The sequence below is a fragment of the Gopherus evgoodei genome, unplaced genomic scaffold, assembly GCF_007399415.2.
Source record: "Gopherus evgoodei ecotype Sinaloan lineage unplaced genomic scaffold, rGopEvg1_v1.p scaffold_112_arrow_ctg1, whole genome shotgun sequence".
In the NCBI taxonomy this organism is placed as follows: Eukaryota; Metazoa; Chordata; order Testudines; family Testudinidae; genus Gopherus; species Gopherus evgoodei.
The window spans coordinates 36,651-56,513 of record NW_022059775.1 but is presented as its reverse complement, the minus strand read 5'-3'; the positions used below and the strand labels follow the sequence as shown (position 1 = coordinate 56,513).

The 19,863-nt window shown below is 56.4% G+C and overlaps 1 protein-coding gene across 1 annotated transcript in view; it reads right to left on the bottom strand.

Moving 5' to 3' along the window:
- Positions 1 to 19,656, bottom strand: part of LOC115639735 (nck-associated protein 1-like) — a 56,837-nt gene extending 37,181 nt beyond the window's left edge. The window contains 15 exon segments of the mRNA XM_030542684.1: positions 108 to 142; positions 145 to 239; positions 1,131 to 1,276; positions 2,945 to 3,022; positions 4,148 to 4,237; positions 4,459 to 4,591; positions 6,580 to 6,689; positions 7,577 to 7,673; positions 8,382 to 8,438; positions 9,642 to 9,798; positions 10,760 to 10,808; positions 11,241 to 11,378; positions 18,406 to 18,496; positions 18,853 to 18,995; positions 19,573 to 19,656. Coding sequence (XP_030398544.1) covers positions 108 to 142; positions 145 to 239; positions 1,131 to 1,276; positions 2,945 to 3,022; positions 4,148 to 4,237; positions 4,459 to 4,591; positions 6,580 to 6,689; positions 7,577 to 7,673; positions 8,382 to 8,438; positions 9,642 to 9,798; positions 10,760 to 10,808; positions 11,241 to 11,378; positions 18,406 to 18,496; positions 18,853 to 18,995; positions 19,573 to 19,656 — 1,503 coding nt within the window.
- Positions 19,657 to 19,863: the final 207 nt, after the last annotated feature.

Sequence of the window (19,863 nt, the reverse complement as noted above, 5' to 3'; positions counted from 1 at the left end):
AAATCCCCATGCATGTCCCCCATACCTCCCCGATGCATCACCATGCATGCCCCCCAGGCTCTCCCCAGGCAGTGCCCCTCCTCATACATTACCCCTCAGCTACGCACCTCCTCTGGACACATGGGGTGGGTGCAGCGGGCAAATGGCTGCAGACGAGTGGGAAGACAATAGTGAAGCGCAGCATGGCCGGCTCCTCCATGGTCAGAGCAAACAGCTTCTCGAAGGGGCGGACGTAGAAACTGTCGGGGTAGAAGGACACATCAGCACAGGTGGGGCAGGAAGAGTCTGTGTGTGCGCACACGTCTCTCCATGAAGGTGTGTGCATGTGATTCCATGTTTGGGTGTGTGTGTATGCGTGTGATTCCGTGTACATGTGATTCTGTGTTTGTCTGCATGTGCGAGTCCATGTGCATGTGATTCCATGTTTGTCTGTGTGTGCGTGTGCTTTTCCATGTAGGTGTTTGCATGTGATTCTGTGTGTGTGATTCTGTATTTGTGTGTATGTGTGTGATTCCAGGTCTGTGTGATTCCGTGTTTGTGTGTGTGAGCATCTGCCTTTCCATGTAGGTGTGTGCATGTGATTCTGTGTTTGTGTGATTCCATGTGCATGTGATTCCATGTTGGTGTGTATGTGCGTGACTCCATGTGTATGTGCTTCCGTGTTTGTATGTGTGTGATTCTGTGTTTGTGTGTGCGTGCATGTGATTCCATGTGAGCAGCACCACCCCAGCCCCTTCACATCGCTCAGAGGCCTGGATCCCACTGGCTGCTGTGCCCTCTGCAGCTGCATCTCAGTCCCTCATACCCTGGATCAGAGCCAGGTTCTGGGGGGCGTGGGTCTGAATGGGCCAAGCACAGGGACAGAAGCCAGGCCTTAGCAACACTGTTGGGCTAGCTGCACCAACTCTTCCTGCCCACCATCTGACTGTCCAGTGCTCCCAGAGAGACTCCTGCCCAGAAAAGTCAGTAAACAGGCCTCACACCACAGCTCCGAGGGCAGTAGATCCTCTCCCGCACCAAATGGTGCAATGGGGAAACTGAGGCACTGATGGGGTTGAGGCAGGCCCAGGGCTGGCCCATGGGCTCCGGGCAATGCTGGCCTGCCCACGCCGGGTACTGCGCATACACACCAGAAGGCCGACAGGTCCGAAGTCTCCACTACCAGCTCCTCCAGTGAGTCCAGCATCTTGGAGTGGAACATGATGAGGTTCATCACACGGCCCACGTCCGGGCTCTCGTGCAGCTGCATGGGGGCCTTGGACACACTGGTGTAAGCCTTGGGGGAGGCAGAGAAGGGGGTGAGAAAGAGCCCAGCCCCAGGGATTGGGGCAGCCACATCACCACTCCCCCACCATCAGCCCTGCAGCTCCCCCAGTCGAGCAGAGCGACTTTGTTAGATGCCAAGACAGGGCGCTGTGCGCTTGGTGCTGCCGGCTACGAGGTCGAGCCCTGCCAGGAGCGGTTCCACCCGCTCCCAGCTGTCCTTCCCATGGGCCTGTGGCTGGGCAGGGGCTGCTCCCAGGGCAGAGGAGCCCAGAGCCAGGCCATGGCCCTAGTTAGTGAACAGAAATGGAGCAGAGTTGATGTGGGTGTGGCGGGGGGTAGGGTTGCCAACTGTCTGCTCCAGGAGTCGGCAACCTTTCAGCAGTGCTGTGCTGAGTCTTCATTTATTCACTCTAATTTAAGGTGTCGCATGCCAGTCACACATTTTAACGTTTTTAGAAGGTCTCTTTCTATAAGTCTACAATATACAACTACACTGTTGTTGTATGTAAAGTAAATAGGGTTTCAGAATGTTTAAGAAGCTTCATTTAAAATTAAATTAAAATGCAGAGCCCCCTGGACTGGTGGCCAGGACCTGGGCAGTGTGAGTACCACTGAAAATCAGCTCGCGTGCCGCCTTCGGCACACGTGCCACAGTTTGCCCACCCCTGGTCTACTCGCACAAACCCAAATGCCTTTGCCCTGCCCCCTGTCCCACCCCTTCTCTGAGGCCCCGCCCCCACTCACTCCAGCCCCCTCCCTCCATCGCTGGCTCTCCTTCACCCTCACTCACTTTCACCGGGCTGGAGCAGGGGGTTGGGGTGTGGGAGTGGGTGTGGGCTCTGGGCTGGAGGGTGGGGTCGAGGATTCAGAGTGTGGGAGGGGACTCCAGGCTGAGCCTGGGGCAAGGGTTTGGGGTGCAGGAGGCGTCTGGGCTCTTGTAGGGAGATTGGGTGGGGGAGGAGGCTGGGACAGGGGGTTGGGGTGCAGGAGAGGGTGTGGGGTACAGGCTCCGGCCGGGCAGCACTTACCTCATGTGGGTCCTGGAAGCGGTGGTATGTCTGGCAGCAGCTCCTAGGCTCAGGGATCAGGTGGCTCTGCGCACTGCCACTGCCTGCAGACACCACCCCCACAGCTCCCATTGGCCACGGTTCCCTGTTCCCAGCCAATGGGAGCTACAGAGTTCCTGTTCAGGGCAGGGGCAGCGCGCAGACACCCCCTGGCCCCGCCTCCACCAGGGGATGCAGCGCATGCCAGCCGCTTCCAGGAGCGGCACGGAGCCAGGGTAGGTAAGGAGCCTGCCTTAGCCCCAGTGCACCACTGACCGGACTTTTAGTGGCCTAAAATCTCCCAGATTGGTTCAGTTGCCTCTGGGAGATGGAACCTGATTCCGGGAGACTCTCAGCCAAACCGGGAGGGTTGGCAACCCTAGTTGGGGGCTGGGCTGGGTGCGGGAGGTCAGGGGTTGCCGGTTGCAGCCTGTCAGGGGGCTGAGCAGGGAAGGGCAGGGCTTGCTGGTGCGGGCTTGGCAGGGATCTGGCTGGGGAGGGGCTGTTGGTGCAATGGGTTGAGCAGGGGAGTTTTTGCTGGTGTGGGCCTGGCAGGGAGCTGGGTGGGGTGTGTGCGCCCTGGCAGATGCCCAGCCCCTAATGGGGATGCAAATATCTGGCGAGGAAGTTGCCTGCAGCCGGAACCAGTCCAGGCAAAGCCCTGAGAAGTTGAACTTCTCCTTTTTGTCCACTGCAGGAAAGAGAAGCAGCTTTAGAGAGGCATCAGCAGCCCCATGAGCTGGGGGCTCTCCCCTCTGAGCTAGGGTTGCCAACCCTCCAGGATTGTAGTCTCCAAGAATTAAAGATGAATCTTTAATTAAAGATTATGTAATGTGATGACATCTCCAGGAATGCATCCAATCAAAATTGGCAACTCTACTTTCTGTGCTCCTGCCCCCCAGCAGCAGGGGCAGAGACAGAGCCTTGGAGGGGGTGGTGAACCCAGGCATCCGGGCTGCCCACTCTCCCATTCATTTGAATGATCCACTCAATGTGCAGCGCCAGTGGCAGTCAAAAAAGCTAACAGAATGTTGAGAATCATTAAGAAAGGGGTAGATAACAAAACAGAAAATATCATATTGCCTCTATATAAATCCATGGTACCCCACACCTTGAACACTGCATTCAGATGTGGTCACCCCATCTCAAAAAGATATAATGGAATTGGAAAGAGTACAGAAAAGGGCAACAAAAAATGATTAGGGGTATGGAACAGCTTCCATATGAGGAGAGATTAATAAGACTGGGACTTTTCAGCTTGGAAAAGAGACGACTAAAGGAGGATATGATAGAGGTGTATAAAATCATGACTGTTGTGGAGAAAGTAAATAAGGATGTGTTATTTACTCCTTCTCATGACACAAGAACTAGAGGTCACCGAATGAAATTAATAGGGAGCAGGTTAAAACAAACAAAAGGAAGTATTTCTTCATACAACGCAGTCAACCTGTGGAACTCCTTGCCAGAGGATGTTGTGAAGGCCAAGACTATAACAGGGTTCAAAAAAGAACTGGATACGTTCATAGAGGACAGGTCCATCAATGGCTATTAGACAGGATGGACAGGGATGGTGTCCCTAGCCTCTGTATGTCAGAACCTGGGAATGGGCGACAGGGGATGGATCACTTGGTGATTACCTGTTCTATACATTCTCTCTGGGGCACCTGGCATTGGCCACTGTCGGAAGACAGGATACTGGGCTACATGGACTTTTGGTCTGACCCAGTATGGCCGTTCTTATGTTCTTATGTTCTGGGCTGGAGCTATGGCCTGGTGCCTGCACACCGCATGGAGGGACCTGCTGCTCCGGGTGCAGCAGGGAGCCGTGGGGGCACCTGCGTAGCTTGTTTCAAGGTGAGAGATGACAGGGTGCTGACGAAGGATGACATGACGATGGACTCCTCCTCAGGGCAGACGGTCAGATTCTGAAAGAGACGGGCACAGCTTAGGGGGGCTTCTCGCAAGCAGGGGGGCGGGCGCATTCTGGGGTGTGGAGAGCCCATGGTGATGGCAGCGTTCCTGCCCAGAGATGGGGCTGGCTAGTGCAGGGCTCCCAAGCCCCAGGGAATTTTCCCGTCCCAGGGTTGCATGTCTCACTTTCGGGGTCCTGGCTGCATGGATCTCAGAGCCCTTCCCCTCAGCATACCTGGATGATATCGCTGAGCAGCAGGGCGTCGAAGCGAGCCAGGTACTGGACGTGGTAGCGCTGGATCACTGGGCCATGCCTGTGCACCAGGGTACGCAGCTGCTCCATGAGGAACAGCAGCTCGGCGATGTGACTGCAGGGGCGACAAGGGCCTGGGTCAGGCTCCTCTGAGGGAGGCAGTGCTGCACCCGGGCTCCTGCTGCCAGAGTCACTGGGGAACCAATCCCACAACCCTCCCCACATATCGCCGCACCTGGGGGTGGGCAGGGCTGGATCCGAATCTGACAGCTTCAGCTGGAAACAGGGTACCCAAGGCAGCCCCGTGCCCACCACAGTGCCATGGGACTTCTGCCAACCCCCATGCAGGTGTCCAGACAAGTGCTGACCAACCCAGCGGCCAAGCGTTCCCCTCTAGATTCCACGCCCAGAAGGGACCCCTCTGACCACTGAGTCTGAGCTCCTGAGTAGCGCAGGCCACAGGACTTCCCCAAATACATTCCTGTTCGAACTCAAGCAGACCTTTTCGAAATTGCCAGCGGTGGAGAACCCCTCACACTCCTGGGTAACCTGCTCCAGTGATTTCATTATTTCCAGCCTGAATGTGTCTAGCTCAGGGCTCAGCAACCTTTCAGTAGTGCTGTGCCGAGTCTTCATTTATTTATTCTAATTTAAGGTGTCGCATGCCAGCCCTACATTTTAACATTTTTAGAAGGTCTCTTTCTATAAGTCTATACTATATAATTAAACTATTGTTGTATGTAAAGTAAATAAGGTTTTTAAAATGATTAAAAACCTTCCTTTAAACTTAAATTAAAATGCAGAGCCCCCCAGACTGGTGGCCAGGGCAGCGTGAATGCCACTGAAAATCAGCTCGCGGGCCGCCTTCAGCGACCAGCCGCTGGAGCACGTCAGACGTTTGTCTGCTAGACTGAAGAGCCTAAATGCACCTTTTCCATTTCCCCGGCGGCAGGTACTAGGGACTGTGATCCAGTCGCCCTTTCACCTGCTCTTTGTGAAGATAATCCACGGAGAACCTGCAGTGTTTCACCAGAGTATTTTCCAATGCTACAGGGAGCTGCTTTAGCTCTCCTGGCAGCAGTCTGGCCTGCAGTGCTGGGGCTGCCGACTCCCCAACCCCCAGGGCAGGATCCACAGCGTCTCCCCTTCCCCGCAAGGGTCATTTCCCATCTCCCCTCGCTTGCTCTTGGCCCACATCCTGTCAGGCCACGCCAGCCAGAGCGGGTGCCACTTGGGCCTTGCAGCAGCCGCACCCCCTTTGCACACCTGTGCTGGGGTATGGGCCACGCGCTTCTGGCTGAATTGGGCACAGGATTGTCACCAGGGCCACAAATTAATGCCATGTCACTTGGTTCAATTTCCTACCCCCAAACCAACACCCCCATGCTGCGGGCCCTGAGCAGAAACCCCAACCTTCTCGTCTGCCCAGGGGGCCCATGGGTCTAGTGCACCCCACACAGCATGGGGCCCACACAGCCTCCAATATCTTACAGTGAATAGTGTCTGTCTCCCCCCACAAGAGCCAGACCCCCTCTAGTGCCTGTCCCCTTCAAGAACCAGGCCCCCCACAAGTGTCTACTCGCCACAGAGCCAGACCCACCATGGGCCTGTCCCCCTCAGGAGCCAGACACCTGCCCACATTGCCTCCCCTCCCCAGAGCCAGACCTGACCAGTGCCTCCCCCTCTCTGCGTCAGCCCCCACAATAGGCCTAGCCCCACACACGGAGCCAGCCCCCACTAATTCCCCCCCACACAGAACCAGACCCTCCCAGTGCTTGACCCCGCCCACAGAGCCAGACCCCCCCAGTGCCGGTCCCTCCCCCAAGCAGAGCCAGGCACCCTCAGGGTCCTCCAGCCCCAATAGCCAGACCCACCCAGGGACCGGTCGGCCCCTGACAGACCCACCACGGCCTGTCCCACCCAGAACCAGACCCACCCAGGATCTGGCCCACCCCGAAGATCCAGACCACCCCAAAGCCTGTCCCCACTCCCCACTCCCCGACAACCAGACTTCATCTTGGACCACCACCCCTTGCCCAGGACACCTCAGGTCCCATCCCCCAAGTCCCACCCCGCCTCCTGCAAGCCTGGCCCTGCCCTGACCTGCCAGCATAGTCCTCAGGGGTCTTGGTCTTGGTGACATGCTCAGCGTGACGCACCAGCCAGTTCACCTCGTCGCGGCACAAGGAGAGCGCCACGAAGACGCAGAGAGCCTGGCAGGGCGGAGATCGGTGGGGTCAGCTCCAGGCAGGGCTCACAGGCACCACCGCAAACCAGACAGCAAACAGGGGAGGGGCCATCAGAGCCAAATAACCTCCCCTCACGGGCAGCCAGGGGCATGGGGTCATTCAGGGCTAGCTGGGATGGGGGGAATCACTTCACAGGGGCAACGGAGAGGAAACAAACCTCACGGCATGGCCCTGCGACACAGGCAGGCCCACACGTGCCCTGGCGGGTAGATTACGTCTGTGTCTGACCATTTCCTCCCTATGGCACTGCAGAGGGACGAGGGGGGCTCTGCCGAGAGCTAAGAACTGATTGTCCTGGTATTGCCAGACCTTGGTACAGGAAATTATGTCTGAGCTGTGGACACGTGGGCTATTAGGCTCCAAAGCCGAGGGCGAGAAACTTGTCGCAGGACTGGGGACAAGGGACAGCCTGGGGCTGAGCCCGTTGCCTCACTGCCCAGGGAAGATGCACCCTTGAGCCTACCCAAGACAGAGGAGCCCCAGGGGACATCTCGGCCGAGGGCCTGAGGCTCAGACACTGACTGGGACTGAACAAGAGACGAGAGGGAGCACGCTGTGTGCTGCATCCCCCTCACAGCGGGAGATTGGCCAGCCGTCTGGAACTGCTGGAACCGGAGGAGCGTTGCATGGTCTGACCATCGGGTGAGACCCCTTGTCCACCCAGACCTGGGCCTGCAAGGCAGAGACCGGAGCACTCCCTGTCAGTGTGACCGGCAGGATGTGGGGCAGAGGGGCACTGGACATAAAAACACATGGCACCACAGGGACCATACATGTTCACACGCATGCACACGCATGCACACAGACACACTCACTCCCCTTCCCAGTTCCAGCCCGCCCTGCCCCCTCACCCTGGGGCCCAGCAGCCCCGGCTGGTGGCTCAGCAGTGCCTCCAGCTCCCGCACTGCGTTGCGTAGGAAAGCCCGCCGGTTCCGGTGCAACTGGCCACTGTGCAAGGGGGGCAGCTGATTGCACTGGACACTGCACTGACCATCCCCACCTCAGTTCCATGCCCACCCCACAGCCCAGCCCAGCACCAGGGTGTCCAAGGCTGCTCACTCCATCGTGGATGCGGCTACAGGGCCATGCAGGGTGGTTGGGTGGGACAGCCGCATCAGGGGAGTAATGAGGGGTAAATATCTCTCATCCCTGAAACCAGTGTGGGGCTGGGACAGCAAGAGCTTGAGAAGCACTGTCAGATCTGGGAGGGAGCCCAGGGCTGGAATAGCATGGGCTGTGGGGCAGGACTGGGGGCACTGTCAGACCTGGGGGGGAACCCAGGGCTGGGATAGCAAGGGCCGTGGGAGGAGACTGGGGACACTGTCAGAGCTGGAAGGAAGCCCAGGGCTGGGATAGCAGAGGCTGCAGAGCGGGACTGGAGGCACTGGTAGGGCGGTGGTGGAGGAGCCCAGGGCTGGGATAGCAGGGACTACCGGGGGGAGGGGACTGGGGGCATGGGTAGGGAAGTGGGGCAGGACTGGAGCAGCACGAGGTGCTGTGTGTTAGCAGAGGCGTGTTGGATGCCTGCCCTGCCCACACTGCAATGGGCACTGACCAGTGCCAAGGGGACCTCCCCACCACAGGCACTAACCCTCATCCCCATGGATGACCCAGGACCTAGGTGTGGATGGTGCTCAAGGCCCAGGCACCCTTTACCTGTGCGCCACAGCGTGCTCCTTGCACTCCTTGACATCAGCCGCCTGCTTCCCGTACCTACAGAGGGGGCGAGAGTGAGTGCTGATCACCAGGGCAGCCCTGAGCCCCGGCAAAGCCCTAGCACAGCCCCCAGTGCAGCCCCCTGAAACAGAGCCCCTGGCACCACCCCCAGCGCAGCTCAGCCCCTTCCCATCCCCAACCCACCAGATTCCAGCACAGACTTTGCTGCATGTGACAAACTGGGAATTTTCTGTAATATTTCTGATGCCTGTACGTGCCTCAGTTTCCCCCAGACTGTGCATTGCTACCTGTGAAGGGGACAAGGGTTAAGTTTGCACTTGGGGCTGGCTAAGAGATGAGGCAGGGAGGGAGGGTTGCCTGGCTAGCTGACCCTGAAGGTCACTAAAAGTCTGGCTGAGGCTGACCCATCTCAATGGAAAGCCCAGTCACCAGGACAGTAACACTTCGTGCCCAGAGCCAAGTGGGAGGAGCAGGCTCCCCTGGAGAGCAGGCCTGGGCGGGGGGAGGTGGGTGACTGAGTGTTGGCTGCTGGAAGGAACCCCCAGCCCCTGGGAGCTGAGGAAGGGAGGAAGTCAGAGAGGGAGACACGAGGTCTGAGAAAGGAGCTCCCTGGGGCCCCGGCCTGGCCAGGTCAGCCTGTGCTTTCCCCTTTGGGTCGCTCTGCTGAGGACTCCAGTACTGGGCTCCAGGGGACACAGCTGGGCTGGGGGAGATGGGGAAGGGGCGGCTCTGACGAGGGGACCCAGCGGCACCAGGAGCCTGGCTCAGGGAGCTGCTGAGCAGAGCTCCCAGGGTGGGGCAGGAGGGCTGGAGCCCCGAGCGTCAATCTCAGGAGGCTGGGAGGCCCCATGGCTGCCCTGGAGGAAGTGAGACCACCTTGGGGTCTGGCACATTAAAGGGGTCCCTCCAAGGGCCTGTCCCAAAGCTGGGGTGTGGCACCGATCCTGGGAGCCGGGACACTGTACTAGTCACTTTGGGCGCTCCCTGCCCTTCCCCTGGGTCTGGTGGGGATCCCCCTCCAACCTTCACCAGCCACCCACCCACACCAGCTGCCCACTGCCTCCCTGCCACTGCCCTGCCCTCAGCAGCTTCGCTCTGTCTCCCTGCCAGATGCCCCCTGTCCCCACCACCTGCCTTCCACTCCCAACCTGCCTTGCCCCAGCAGCCACTCTCCATGCCCATGCCAGTCCCCACGCATGCCAGCACCCCCCACCTGCTGCCCCCCCAGTGCCCTGTTACCCTTTCAGACGGCCGAAGAACTCCTCGGTGACCCTGTGGAGCTGCAGGGCGTCGTCGCGGATGAGGCTGATGTAGAGCGAGCCCTGCAGGCCCAGCTTCCACAGCTCCAGGCACTGCGGGTTCGAGCTCAGGCAGCCATGGCACAGGAGGAAGCCAACTGCAGGGAGGGGCAGAGGGGAGGGTCAGGGGCACAGCAGGGAGGTGAGGAACACAGGGGGTGGGGCAGCAGGGGGCAAGGGGCACAGGGGCATGGCAGGGATGCAGAACGTGGCAGGTCAGGAGAGGAGGTGGCAAGAGCGAGGGGCACCAGGGGCAAGGTGGCAGGAGCGAGGGGCAGAGGGGCTGGGGCAACAGGAGCGAGGGGCCCCGGGGTGGGGCACGGCAGGCATACAGTAGGTATCAGGGCGCAGGGAGGAGTCAGCAGGGGTGAGGGGTACAGGGGCTGGGACAGCAGGGGTCAGGAGGCACAGGGGGTGGGGTTGCAGGTGCATGGCAGGGCACTGGGAGGAAGCGGCAGGGATGAGGGGCACTGGGTGTGGGGCGGCAGGGGGTGAGGGACCCTGGGGTGCGGCATGTCAGGGATACAGTAGGTGGCAAGGCATGGGTGGCAGGGGTGAAGGGCATAAGGGTACAGGAGGGGAAGGGGCATAGTGAGGGGGATGTCAGGGGCACAAGGGGCACAGAGGAGCCGCCAACCCCAACTCCCCATCCTGCCCCCTCCCATCACCAGGGGCAGAGCAGGCACTGCCAGGCATCCAGAGGTCAGCAGACGCGGGTGCTGCTGGGCCAAAAGGGGCAGCGATCCCCAGCACCAAGGCCCCAGATTGGGGCTGCTAGTGTGAGGTAATGACCAGGGCTGGGCAGGGCTCCGGGGCCAGGCTCCTGGCTGGGCTCGGCATTCTCTGGTCTCTGATGCTTGTAACTTTCAGAGAGGTGGGACCTGCCCGATCCCCCAGGACCAGGCAGGTGACGTCATGAGTGTTAACCCTTCCCTGCCAACTGCCTGCCCACCACACTGGGAGCCTCGTACTGTGAAGGGTGAGTATGGGGATGGGTGGATGCCAGGTGGGGCATGGGCCCCCTCGAGGGCCCTTCCCACCAGGTGCAGAGTGACTTACTCAGTATCCAGCGCTCAATCACCTCCAGCGACAGGTACTCGCAGGCCATCTGTGGAGAGAGGGGCCATTCCTCAGCGTTGCTCTCCACGGCCCTTCCCAGCCACTCGCCAGTAGGAACGGACACGGGCAGAGCCGCTGTCCTGGCTCTTGACCCTCACTGCCCCCTTGGCCCTCTGAGCTGACCCAGCCACCTAGTCCCCATGGCCAAGCACTTGGGATCACCGGGTTCTACCTGAATGGCTGCACCAAGAGGCACCCTGGCATGGCGACTGCCCTCGCTCCCCACAGAGAGGGATTGGCCATGCATGCTGGGAGTCCCTACACTGGTCCCTACACTGCTGGACAAGGGGTGGGGGTCTGTCCCAGCCCCCTGGGATCCCCTCAGCTGGGCGAGCCAGCTGCGGGCAGAGCCATCATACAGTGTCCTGTGGGCAACACCCCTTGAGCTCTGCACCCCCAGGCCCCGGAAGGCCAGACTCACGACATCCGAGCTGGCCGGGCTCAGCATGGTGGCCGAGTTGCTGATCAGGCTCAGGAGCTGGTCGCTGCGCCACTGCTCGGCCGACTGGTTCCTCCGGACAAAGAGGAAATGGAGAGACAGAAGTGCACTGCTCACGGCCTGGAGGGGGCAGGGGGCAGTTAGCAGGGGCAGCAGCAGCAATACAACAGCTACAGCTACAACTACACAACCTCCTAGAAGGAATGCTGGGGGCCAGAAATGGGCCCGTAACCATGTCTTGCTCTCAGATGAGGATAGCACCATAGGGGCCTGGGCCAGGCATAAAGTGTTATGTGGAGCTAGGTTTGGGGCTGGATGTCGGGCCAGACCTGCTGGGGCAGGTTCAGATCTCAGCTGCCCCTGGCTGCGAATCTGGAGCGAGCCAGGAGGTGTCCATACCACACTTCCGGTCTCACACACATTGCCCCACAAGCCGCGTCCAGCCCCTCACGTGCACTGTCAGCATAAGCACATATGCACACCAGGCCAGGCTGGCACAACTGCATGCCAGCTGTGCCTTACTGAATTCCAGGTGGGCACAAGCCTGTCCAGATCTAAAGAACCCTCCCCAAATCTTACAGGAGGTTCAACCCAGGGTTCAACCGAGTGCAGGGGACAACTCAGGAAGAACAGAGTTGGGAGTCAGGGTCTGTAACATTCTATAGCAGGGGTTCTCAAACTGAGGATCAGAGCCCTTCAGGGGGGTGTGAGGTTATTACATGCAGGGTCGCGAGCTATCAGCCTCCGCCCCAAACTCCACTTTGCTTCCAGCATTTATAATGGTGTTAAATATATAAAAAGTGTTTTTAATTTATAAGGGGGGTGTCGCACTCAAACGCTTGCTATGTGAAAGGGATCACCAGTACAAAAGTTTGAGAACCGCTGTTCTATACCTTGGGGAAGCATCCTGTAACCCCCATATTCTTCATTTTCATATAATCGTACAAAGCATGCCTTGTAAGGTATCAGGGGAAAGGTTATGATCTGCTGAAAGTCATTTCTCTATCCATATATGTGTATCATTAATGCATATGAAGTTATGAGAAGTGTGTTGTATGGTGGTCACTTAAACATGCTGTAAGTTGGGGAATCAACCAGACATTAGCTCCCCAGAAGCAACAGCAAGGAAAGTAACCAACATCAGGGCGGGGTTTCAAACAACCCATCAACAACCATTGTCCAGCAAGGGAGCTACAATTCAGTGATTCACCTGCACAAGGCCACACCAGGGGAATTGCTCAACCTTGCCTGGAGACTCAGCAGTGCCCCCCAGACATGCCTGGACTTGTGGTCCCCGAGCACATGGACTGAGGGTATAAAACAGACAGGATGGACAGATAGAGTAGACAGAGGTATAAAGCAGACATACTGGGCCTTTCTCCTTCACCCACCTATGCTGCAGGCATCAAGGACACTTTGAAGCCTCCAGCTGAAGGAACTGGCCCAGATTTCAAGGAGGAAATCTGTATACTATGGACTGCAATAGCCAGTGGAGTGAGAAAAACTGCTTAAGCTAGATGTTGCCCAGTCTAATAGGGTCGAGAGTTTAGACTGTGTGCTTAAATTTATTTTTCTTTTGGTAACTAACTGACTTTTTGCCAATCACTCAATATCACTTAAAAGCTACCTTTTACAGTCAATAAATATGTTTAATTGTTTATCTTTACCAGTGAGTTTGTCTGAAGTGTGGGGAAAATCTGCTCAGGTTTTACAAAGGCTAGTGTATATCCACTTTCCATTAATGAAGTGGTGAACCAATTAATAAATCTGCATTGCTCATCTTGAGCAGTGGAAGATGGTATATTCCTGGGGTACAGTGCTGGGAGCTGTGGGGATTTGGCTCTGGTCCCTTTTTCGGTGTGATTTGTGAGTGGCTCTGGGAGCATCCATGCAATCTAGCTGGGTGTGGGGCTCCACATGCTGTTGTGCTGAGTGATAGCAGCACCTGAAGGGGTTTGCTGCTGGTCACTAACAAGGCATCGTGAGAGACAGCCCAGGGTGGAGAGAGTTAAGGGGGCACAGCGGTCCCATGGTCCCAGGCTGCACCCCGGGGATCTCATCACAGTGGCCAGCAAGCAGGGTGAAATACACAGCTTGTTGTACTGAGCAAGATTTGCACTTCATACACTGGTGTAAAGATTTTAAGTGAAAGTTTTAAGTGTGGTGGCTAAGGAGAATCAGGAGGAGGCTACCAGTTTATTTTCTGTTTGCTTATTTTGGGCGAGGGAAGTAGGGATAAAAAAATCAGGAAAATGAGTGAAAGCAGTGAAGCGATTGTGAAAGAGCTTTTGAAGCTGCAGGTTGCAGAAAAGGAAAGGGAGCACCAGAGACTATTGGACCTGAAAGAACTGGAGATAAAGGAGAGTGGGAGGAGAGAGAGAGAGCAAAAACACCAAGTGAACTTGCTAGAAAAGCAGAACCAGAACCCACCAGTCCCAGCAATTCCCATCACTCCAAAAATCCACAATTGGGATCATTTATGTCCTGCATAGAATGAGGCAGACAATATTGCTGAATATCTGAGCACCGCTGAAAGGCTGTGTGCAGTGCATGAGATCCCTGAGGCTAAGAGAGTTCCTGTCCTGATTGCAAAATTAACTGGAAAAGCTCTAAAGGTATTAAATGAAATGCCTATTGAGGATGCTTTTAGACTATTGTAATTTTAAAAACACGCTTTTGCGAAGGTTTCAGATTCCCCTGAAACATACAGCATTAAATTTAGGAATGTTGAGAGGGATACTGGTATGAGTAATGGGGAATATGAGAACAAAATGAAAGATTTGATGGGAAAGTGGCTGAGGGGCAAAGGTGTTACAAGCTTTGAGGGAATGCTGGATCTTGTTGCTCAAGAGCATTTCCTAGACACGTGTAAGGCTGATGTAAAGCAGCGTCTATGGGACAAAGATGTAAAGTCTGTGGATGTGATGGCGTCTCTTGCTGATGCTTTTGAATGGACCCAGGTGTCTATTGAAAACAACCCACTGAAAGAGGTGTTTAAAGCTGGTGGGAAGGGAAGATCCCGTTTTATCCCTAGCAAGAGAGAGGATGGCTGGGAGGCCGAGTACTCACCTCCCCAAAACCATTCCTCTAACCCTTGTCCCAAACATCCTGTAAAAGCAGGAGAGCCCAAAAGGTGCTATCAATGTAAGTCCAACCAGCATCTGAGGAATAAACGCCCTGTGCTAGGAGGAAGCAGGCAACGAACAGCTCATGTTAGTTCTGCCGTCCTCAACACAGAAACCCCCCAAGCAATTGGAACCTATCATATTGGTTTTGTGAGGTTAGCCTCTGCAGAACCAGATATGGAGCATGTTAAGATTATTGAAATTAATGGCAGGGAGTACTTGGGGCAGAGGGATACAGGGGCCCAGATCTCTCCGGTTAAGCAGAGTGTGGTTTCAAAGGCCCATATGTTACCTGGCCAAATGGCAGAGATTGTGGGGTCCGTGAAAGCAGATTCCTTATACCACGAGCTAAAACCCATGTGGTGTGAGAAGATTTGGAAAGTGTTTTGAGAGTGGGGGTAGTGGAACACCCCCTAGTCGACCTGTTTCTTTTTTAATGATTTTTTCTGTGCACCTCAGATTCAGGTATTTACCCACAGCAAGAATGAGTTTTATGCTGGGATCCCCAAGGGAAAGGGTAAGGTCTCAGGAACTACTGAGAGAATGGGAGAGAGTCTCCTTGATTCCTCTGCAGCAGGGGGAAGCCACATGCTTCCAGGTGGGGGGGTGGTTGAGACCAACTCCTGCACTGCAGCTGGAGGCAACACCACATCAGGAAGGGATGGGGTGTAACGCCGGCCAGGAGAGAACTATCCAGGTTGTTAGCTGTCAGCAAGTTGCAGCTTGAACCAGAGATAAACCCGGCTCTAGGGAGCAGAGAGCAGTGTGTCCCAGAGGAGAGCCCAGAGAAGAGGCAGGGGATCTCGGAAACCACTGAGGTGGGTGAGGATTCCGGTGACTCTGTAACACAGGGAAGCAGGGTGCTTCCAAGAATGGGAGGGCCAGAGACTAGCTCCTTTCCAGCAGAAGGCAGCATGCCCTCAGGTGCAGGGGCAGAAGAAGTGTTGTCAGTGATTAAGGAAACTGTCCAGAGTTTTGCAGCTGAACAAGGGAGGGGACCCCTTCCTAGGGAGCACAGAGAAATGTGTCTTGGGAGGGGGCCCAGAGGAGGAGACTGGAGAAGAAATAGTGGGGGTACAGGAATGTCTCCTCACTGGTCACTTGGGAGAGGATGCCCAGGACTGGATGGCTGAGTCAACATCTGTGCATCCAGACACTCAGCCTGTGACCCAGGTTCTGAGAAGGAGCTGTGTAACTGACCTCCGGGAGGGGAAGAGTCACACAGCTGACTTCTCAGGGACAGAGAAAGGGGTGGGGGAGGGCACCACAATCCAGGTCCCAGTTTTTCAGGATGCTATTTCTGATATGTGTTTGAAACCTAACTGTCTTTTTAAACCAAGATGCAGCTCCAATGCTTGTGACAGCAGAGAAGTTGAGACCAGAAAATTGCCAGGTGGTAGTTTGTGAGAGCAGAAATAACCCATCTGATAGAGAAGAGGGTATTTTCCCCTAGGCTGGTGAGAGACAGGGAACAGTTATGGTAGAGCTGTTGAGAAAAGTTGAATCTGATCAAAGAGTAAGCACATCTAGCCCAGAGAGCACAGATCACAGCCCTCTAAGGAGCAGGGAAGGACTCAGAGCTGGGAGGGGAAAACACTGAGTAACCCCAAAAAGAAAACTGGATTTTTTGCATATGTACAGTCCTGGGGTTGGGAGGTAGCCCCCCAGAGGGTCAGCCAGTGTGCAGGATCCACCTGGACCTTTATCTGGCCAGACCCTGAGACATTAAAATCCTAGAAACGTAATTAAATTAAGAGCCCACGCAGAGGGGAACGCTGAGGGAAAGAAAAACCAGTGACTGATTACACGGGAGAGAGTCAAAGACACCGTGGGTACCGAACAAACTAACCTCATACTACACTATCTGAACAGGAGGTGTGGTATCATAAAGATACTTGTAAACATCCATCTGTGATAAACAAAAAGTTGGTATTAATGTTAAGTTTTGGGATAGGAATTTTGGGATAAATATTAATATTCGGCTTCTTGTATAGACGCCGACTCTGGGGCTGGAGCTACAGGCACCAACTTTCCAATGTGCCAGGGGGTGCTCACTGCTCAACCCCACAGGCCCTGCTCCCACTCCACCCCCTCCCACCCCCTCCCCTGAGCCTGCCGTACCCTCACTCCTCCCCACTCACTCTCAGAGCCTCCTGCATGCCAGGAAACAGCTGATGGGAGGGAAGGGAAGGTGCTGATGGAGTGGCTGCTGGTGGGTGGGAGGCACTGGGAGCAGGGGGCAGGCTGATCAAGGGCTCCAGATGTATTACTGTGGCTCTTTGGTAATGTACATTGGTAAATAGTGGGTCCTTCTCAGGCTCACGTTGGCCACCCCTGGCTTATGGTAACGCTAGTTCTCAGTTAATACCTGTAAGCAGATTTAAAGCTTATCACAGCAAAGAAACCATAACAAATCTGGTTTACTGTGTGTGAATGGGGAAACTGAGGCACACCACCTCATAGCCTTGATGGCTGGATGCCAAGAGAACTATAACACAAACTGCCTTCAAGTTAGTCAGTGACCAACCCTCCTGCAGTAACCTAAGGGGGGAGGTGTGACTTTCTATACCTCCCAGGCTGCAGAAACCAAAGGGGGCACAGCAGTCCCAGAGTTCCAAGCTGCACCCCAAGGAGCTCATCACAGGGTCATAGGTTCAAAAGCAGGGATCCAGAGGGGGACACTGAGCAAAGTACCCTGGACAGCACACATTGCTCTTCAAAGGTGTCTAGAGAGCCAGTAGACGCCACCCATAGGAACTCTGCCCAGATGCATGAGACAAGGGAGGAACGGAAATAGGACCCACTGTCGCAGAGCACCCCCTCATCTAGCATCCTCCTCCTGGTGCTGTAGACAGGCACTTTGGCCAGCACCGGGAGGAGGTTGCTGAGGAGGTCTTGCGACTTCGTGGGGCTGCAGACAGGGTGTGTGTATATGAAGAGGTGTGGGGAAAAGTGCAGCCAGAACCTCAACAGAAGGTTCTGAAGGAGCCGGAAAAGGGGCTGCAACCTGGCACATTGCAGATAGGTGAGCGTCAGGGTCTCCCTCACGCTGCAAAATGGACAGGCATCAGGATGGAGGTGAGTCACGCCAGGTACACACCTATGCTCAAGGCTCCATGAAGGAGTAGCCAACCGATGTCCGTAGCAGGCCAAGGGACCAAGGTGAAGTACAGGCTGGACCACTGGGGTTCCTCATCCAGCCACTTGGTATCGGGGTGGGACACAAGGGTGAGGAAGTGCTCTGTGTGCAGCAAGAGCGTGTAGAGTTGTTCCCTAGGTGCGGTTTAGCACGAATCAGCTGCAGGGTGTGCAGTCGTATCGAGTTGCGGAAAGGAAGGGGTCAGGGGGCTCAAGGGGCAGGGGCCCAATGAAAAGGCCAGGGGTGAGGGCAGGACCGGCGCTAGGGGTTCGAGCGCCCTAGGCGGACGGGAATTTCGCCGCCCCGCGCGCTGGTCTGCGGCTCCGGTGGAGCTGCCCGCAGTGGTGCTTGCGGAGTGTCCAATGCTCTGCGGCGCCGGTGGAGCTGCCGCAGTTGTGCCTGTGGGATGTCCACCAGAGCTGCGCGAGCAGCCGACTGTCCACAGGCACAACTGCGGTAGCTTCCCCGGAGCCGCGGACCAGCGGACTGTCCACAGGCACCACTGCGGCAGCTCCACCGGAGCCACCTGCCGCCCCCTCCGGCAAAACGGCGCCCACCATTTATTCTGGCGCCCTAGGCGATTGCCTAGGCTGCCTAAATGGTAGTGCCGGCCCTGGGTGAGGGGCAGGCAGGGGCACCCTCTCACAGGACTGTGCATGCAGCCCAGACTCTGCTCTCATGCAGTGACAGCTGGGAACAGCAGATATCACTAGTGCCAGCCGCCCCCTCCCCCGGTCCACAGCCCCTCGCTGTGCCCAGTGATTATCACTTGTACCAGCCATCCCCTCCCCTGGTCCACAGCCCCTTGCTGTGCCCAGTGATTATCACTTGTACCAGCCACCCCCTCCCCCCATGAGCACAGCCCATTGCCAGTGTCACTCACCTTGGTCTGAGGCCCGAACTCCTCTGTGAGTTTCTTGAGTGGGGTGTCATACTCCAGCACCATCTGGGCCAGCCGAGCGTAGCTGGGGTCACTGCATGGGGACAGCAAGGGCAGAGTTTTGGTTCATGCCCCCTCAGCAAACTGTTCCCACTGCCTGCGTCATGAACCCCTCAGCAAACTGCCCCCCAATGTCTGGGTTGTGCATCCCTCCCTGAACTGCAATGCAATGCCTGGGTCATGCACCTCATGGCAAATGACCTTGCTGGCTTTGCCAGTGCACCTCACTCTTCCACATGGGCACTACCTCTGGGATTTGTACACTGCCCCCTGGAGCCCTCTGACCCACACATACCTGGCAGCAGGGATCCCATGGCCCAGCCCAGCGTTGTTTGAACCACTCTCTCCTGCACAACCCCCCTCAGTCCCCTCCCCCCAGTTCCCTCTCACCCGCTGCCCTGGATCATCTCATGGGCAGAGTTGTACATCCCAATCAGGGCTTTGCGGTCCTCGATACGTGACAGCAACAGGATGACAGACGTGTAGGTCACCACCAGGTCCAGGTAGTTCTTGGTGAGGTCGTAGTTCACGGGCTGTGGGGGGCAGCGTAGTGGGGGGTGTCAGTGACTAGGAACAATAGCGTGTGTGTGTATATGTGTGTGCACATGTGCAAGCGCTGTCCCCTTCTGGAGGGATAAGCCCTGCTCTGGGTGTGTCTGCATGTGCATGTGTGTGCTGCCCCCTGCTGGAGGGGATGTGTCCTGCAATGCAATGCATGCAGCACATGGAGATGGAGGGTCCTGCAGAGAGGAGAGCTGCAAAGCCAGGCATGCGGTGGGGACTGGAAGTGAAATATCCCTCTAAGGAAACGCAGGCTGAGTTCCAAAGCAAGACTGGATATGCAGGAGCAGTCAGCTGTTGGCTGCTTCACTCTGAAATCCTTGCTTTGTGAGTGGAACATGTCTAGCTCCTTCCCCCGTTTAAACACATGGCAGCAGGAAATGCTGATTTATGCCAGTTACTGTAAATGTGCTTTCTAAGTAGGGTCCGAATGGTGGTAGCACCTGGGGACCTCAGATGGGGAGCAGGACCCCGCTGTGCTAGGGGCTGGGCAAACAAGCCAAGACTGTTCATGCCCCAGAGAGCTCATGATCCAGACACTGTGGGCACATTCTCCACAAACCCTCCCGGCCAGGAGTAAAATCCATGCAGGTGCCTGAACAGCTGCTGTTTGCCAAAGTGGGAGGGGGCCATCGTTCACTTGGGCTGGAGGTCCAAGCTCATGTGTGGGCTGCCCTGGGAAGGCATATGGCAGCTTACAACCAAGGCATTGCCCCTGCCCTGGGGGCAAGACTTTCTTGTTACCAAGGGTATTGTGGGGAAACAATCCAGTGCACTCTGGCATGGAACAAGATAGAGAGACCCTACCAGGACTCCCTAAGGGAAAGTCCAGCTGGCAGA